Here is a 930-nt window from a genome sequence, read left to right on the forward strand (position 1 = left end):
CCCTCCCCAATTAAATTCCTGAACATCTGTTGATGCAAGTGCACTAGGCCACGTACGCAAATACGCAGATGCCATTAACACTACTAAACTATTTGCACATAATACAGCTGGCTCTGCTGCTGCTGCTGTTGTTACTGTTGCAGTTGCTGCTGTTGTTGCTGTTGAAGTTCCTATAGTTGCTGCAGTTGCTACTACTGACGCTGCTGCTGCTGCTGCCGAAGCTCCTGGTGTTGCTGCTGAGGGTGTTGTTGTGGCTGTGTCTTACGAGGCTTTTCATGATATCGATTTCTCTTCTGAAACGCTCGATGCTTTTGACTTGTGATTTGCTGATGGTCTTCACTGCCCGCTGCATGCCAGTGGATCTGCGAATAGCTCTCGATACGCTGCCGTATGTTCCTGAGCCGAGTGTTGTTGGTTCTATATCATAAAGAGTTTGTATTTTTCCTGCATTTTCAAGAATAAAGTTGGACCTGTTTATACTGAAATCTGACTTAACAGGACTCACTGCTGCGTCCCTACTCTCCTTCACAGGAGATATTGGCGTCTCTATTACATTTGTACTCTGCGCATCTTCTGCTGCCTCAGCTCCCTGAGTTTCGCTCTGGGTATGGGGGCGGGGGAGGTTTCCTCTAGCCCGTCGACTCGAGGGTCCTGCATGCTGCCCCCCTCCGAGACCACCGGGAGCCCTGAGGGTACGCAGCCTGCTCGGAGCCTGTTCTTTTTCTTTTTCTACACCCTCCCTGTGGTATAGAGTAACACAGCGTTCGGGAGAAGAAGATACAGGTGCTGCTTGCGCCTGTTTCGAAGAAGCAACACTCGGGCTGTGGGCTGCAGGCGGAGGTAGCAAACGCCCCTGCTGGTTCCTGCTGGACTTATTCTTCGCACGCGATATGCCAGCCCCCATCTTGCGGAGTTGGGCGGAAAATAATA

At 51.0% G+C, this 930-nt stretch overlaps 1 protein-coding gene across 1 annotated transcript; it reads right to left on the minus strand.

Moving 5' to 3' along the window:
* Positions 1-88: 88 nt before the first annotated feature.
* On the minus strand, positions 89-904 carry EMH_0100690 (CAM kinase, CDPK family, putative; the record flags this gene model as incomplete). Its single annotated transcript, XM_038022199.1, has 1 exon — positions 89-904. The coding sequence occupies one exon, from the start codon at positions 902-904 to the stop codon at positions 89-91; it is 816 nt and encodes a 271-aa protein (XP_037878053.1).
* Between the last annotated feature and the right edge of the window lie 26 nt (positions 905-930).

Source organism: Eimeria mitis, genomic scaffold (assembly GCF_000499745.2).
Source record: "Eimeria mitis Houghton genomic scaffold, Emh_scaff11875, whole genome shotgun sequence".
NCBI classification, from domain to species: Eukaryota; Apicomplexa; class Conoidasida; order Eucoccidiorida; family Eimeriidae; genus Eimeria; species Eimeria mitis.